Source organism: Bison bison, unplaced genomic scaffold (assembly GCF_000754665.1).
Source record: "Bison bison bison isolate TAMUID 2011002044 unplaced genomic scaffold, Bison_UMD1.0 scf7180017864295, whole genome shotgun sequence".
Taxonomy (NCBI): Eukaryota; Metazoa; Chordata; class Mammalia; order Artiodactyla; family Bovidae; genus Bison; species Bison bison.
The window spans coordinates 9,675,277-9,677,185 of NW_011494867.1; the positions used below are offsets into that span (position 1 = coordinate 9,675,277).

Here is a 1,909-nt window from a genome sequence, read left to right on the forward strand (position 1 = left end):
AGGCCCTGCCCTTCGTCCACCATGACCTGTCGGCCCTGGAGGCGGCCACGCAGGCAGGCACGGTGTCCCCGTCCTCGGACCCCGTCCTCATCATCGGGGCGGGGCTGTCGGCCGCAGACGCGGTCCTCTACGCCCGCCACTACAGCGTCCCTGTGATCCACGCCTTCCGCCGGCCCGTGGATGACCCCGGCCTGGTGTTCAACCAGCTGCCCAAGATGCTGTACCCCGAGTACCACAAGGTTCACCAGATGATGCGCGAGCAGTCCATCCTGTCGCCCAGCCCCTACGAGGGCTACCGCAGTCTCCCCGAGCACCAGCTGCTGCTCCTCAAGGAGGACCGCCAGGCCGTGTTCCGCGACCCCCAGGGCCTCCAGAAGGTCTTCGGCGTGGCCCTGGTGCTGGTGCTCATCGGCTCCCACCCTGATCTGTCCTTCCTCCCGGGGGCGGGCACCGACCTTGCCGTGGACCCCGACCAGCCACTGAGCGCCAAGAGGAACCCCATTGAGGTGGACCCCTTCACCTACCAGACTATCCACCAGGAGGGCCTGTACGCCATGGGGCCACTGGCCGGGGACAACTTTGTGCGCTTCGTACAGGGCGGGGCCCTGGCCGTGGCCAGCTCCCTGCTGCGCAAGGAGGCCAGGAAGCCACCCTAGCACCTGGCCCGGCAGCCTTACACCCAGGCCCTAAGAGGAGGGAGATCACCACAGCCCTGCCGGAAGCAGAGTCCATCCCAAGATGCCCCAGTGATGGAAGGGGGCCTCTCCTGCAGGAGACAGGAGCGGCCATGAGCCCACGCAACAGGCCTCTCAGATGCAGAGTGGGAAACCCAGACTGCCCGGACTCAGACCAGGGTGGAAACAGTAGCCACAGGACACGGTAGGCCCAGAGCTGTAACTGGGGGTGAAGCGGCCCGTGTGAGCCAGGATCACCAGGGCCCGCGGAGCGCCGAGCCAGGAGGACTTCCAGGCCCCGCTCTTTCCAGAATCAGGTCCCAAATAAAACCAGCACCTGCCTCCACTCCTGTGTCCGAGGACTCTCTGCTTGGGGAGAGCGCCAGGTGCCCAGGACCCTGCCCCTGGAGCTGGGCAGTCAGGGCAGGGGCAGAAGCACAGGGTCGTGTGGGAGAAGGTCCCGGGGCTGGGGGACACTGGGTGGTGCCCCAAGTGAAAGGGCAGATGTGACTGAGGAGTGGGTGCTGGGGAGGCTTTCCCAGCCCCACTCAGTCCCTCTCTCTTCAGGGGATCCTTTGTGTTCCCCACACTTGCACCCGCCACAGGGCCTGTGCACAGGCTAAGCTCTAGCCCAAGCAACTTCCCCATCCTCTCTTTAACTCCTCCTCTTCCTTCCAGTCTCCGAGCTTAAGGACCATTCCCTCTAGGAAGCCTCTTCTGACATATGCCTCTCCGTGGCCTTAAGGTAGAGCCCACTCTGGTGGGTCAGGGTGCCACCCCTTCGTTGCAGTTTAGTTCTCACTCTTCGTTATTTGTGGGATCATTCCAGTATCTGGCTCCGCCCACTTGGCTGTAAGCTCCAGGAGGCCAAGGCAAGCCCTCCTCTGTTTTTCCGCTGTTCTTGGAACCCAGTGAGGCCACCAGGCCTAGCACCCAGCAGGGGCTCCTTTAATTCTCTGGTTCTGTGGGTGGGCGTCTGGGAGGATGGACGAGGGGAGTATGAGGGGAAGAGGGTGTTCCAGAGGTGGGGAAGACTAGTTCTGGGCGTTGTTTAACGCGCGGGGGAGGACTGAGGGGCGTGCACCCCGTGGAAGGGACGAGTGGGTACTTGCGGAGTGGAGAAGGTGGCCCCGGTGCGTGGGCGCGCGTTCCTTGGACGGCAGCCGGCAGAGGGCGCTCCGGGCTCGCCGGGACACCGCGCTCCGGCCCCGGCGGCGGCGCCACGGCGCGGGGGA

General features: G+C 64.9%; 2 protein-coding genes across 2 annotated transcripts in view; both read left to right on the plus strand.

The window, feature by feature from the left end:
* Nucleotides 1–1,020, plus strand: part of OSGIN1 (oxidative stress induced growth inhibitor 1) — an 11,196-nt gene extending 10,176 nt beyond the window's left edge. Inside the window, exon 7 of the mRNA XM_010850811.1 lies at nt 1–1,020. This exon is cut by the window's left edge and continues 11 nt beyond it. Coding sequence (XP_010849113.1) covers nt 1–656 — 656 coding nt within the window. The 3' untranslated portion in view covers nt 657–1,020.
* Nucleotides 1,021–1,124: 104 nt separating this feature from the next.
* The window catches only part of NECAB2 (N-terminal EF-hand calcium binding protein 2), a 44,087-nt gene continuing 43,302 nt past the window's right edge, over nt 1,125–1,909 (plus strand). Inside the window, exon 1 of the mRNA XM_010850861.1 lies at nt 1,125–1,419. Within this exon, the coding sequence (XP_010849163.1) occupies nt 1,399–1,419 (21 nt within the window). The 5' untranslated portion in view covers nt 1,125–1,398. The remainder of the gene's footprint in view (nt 1,420–1,909) is intronic.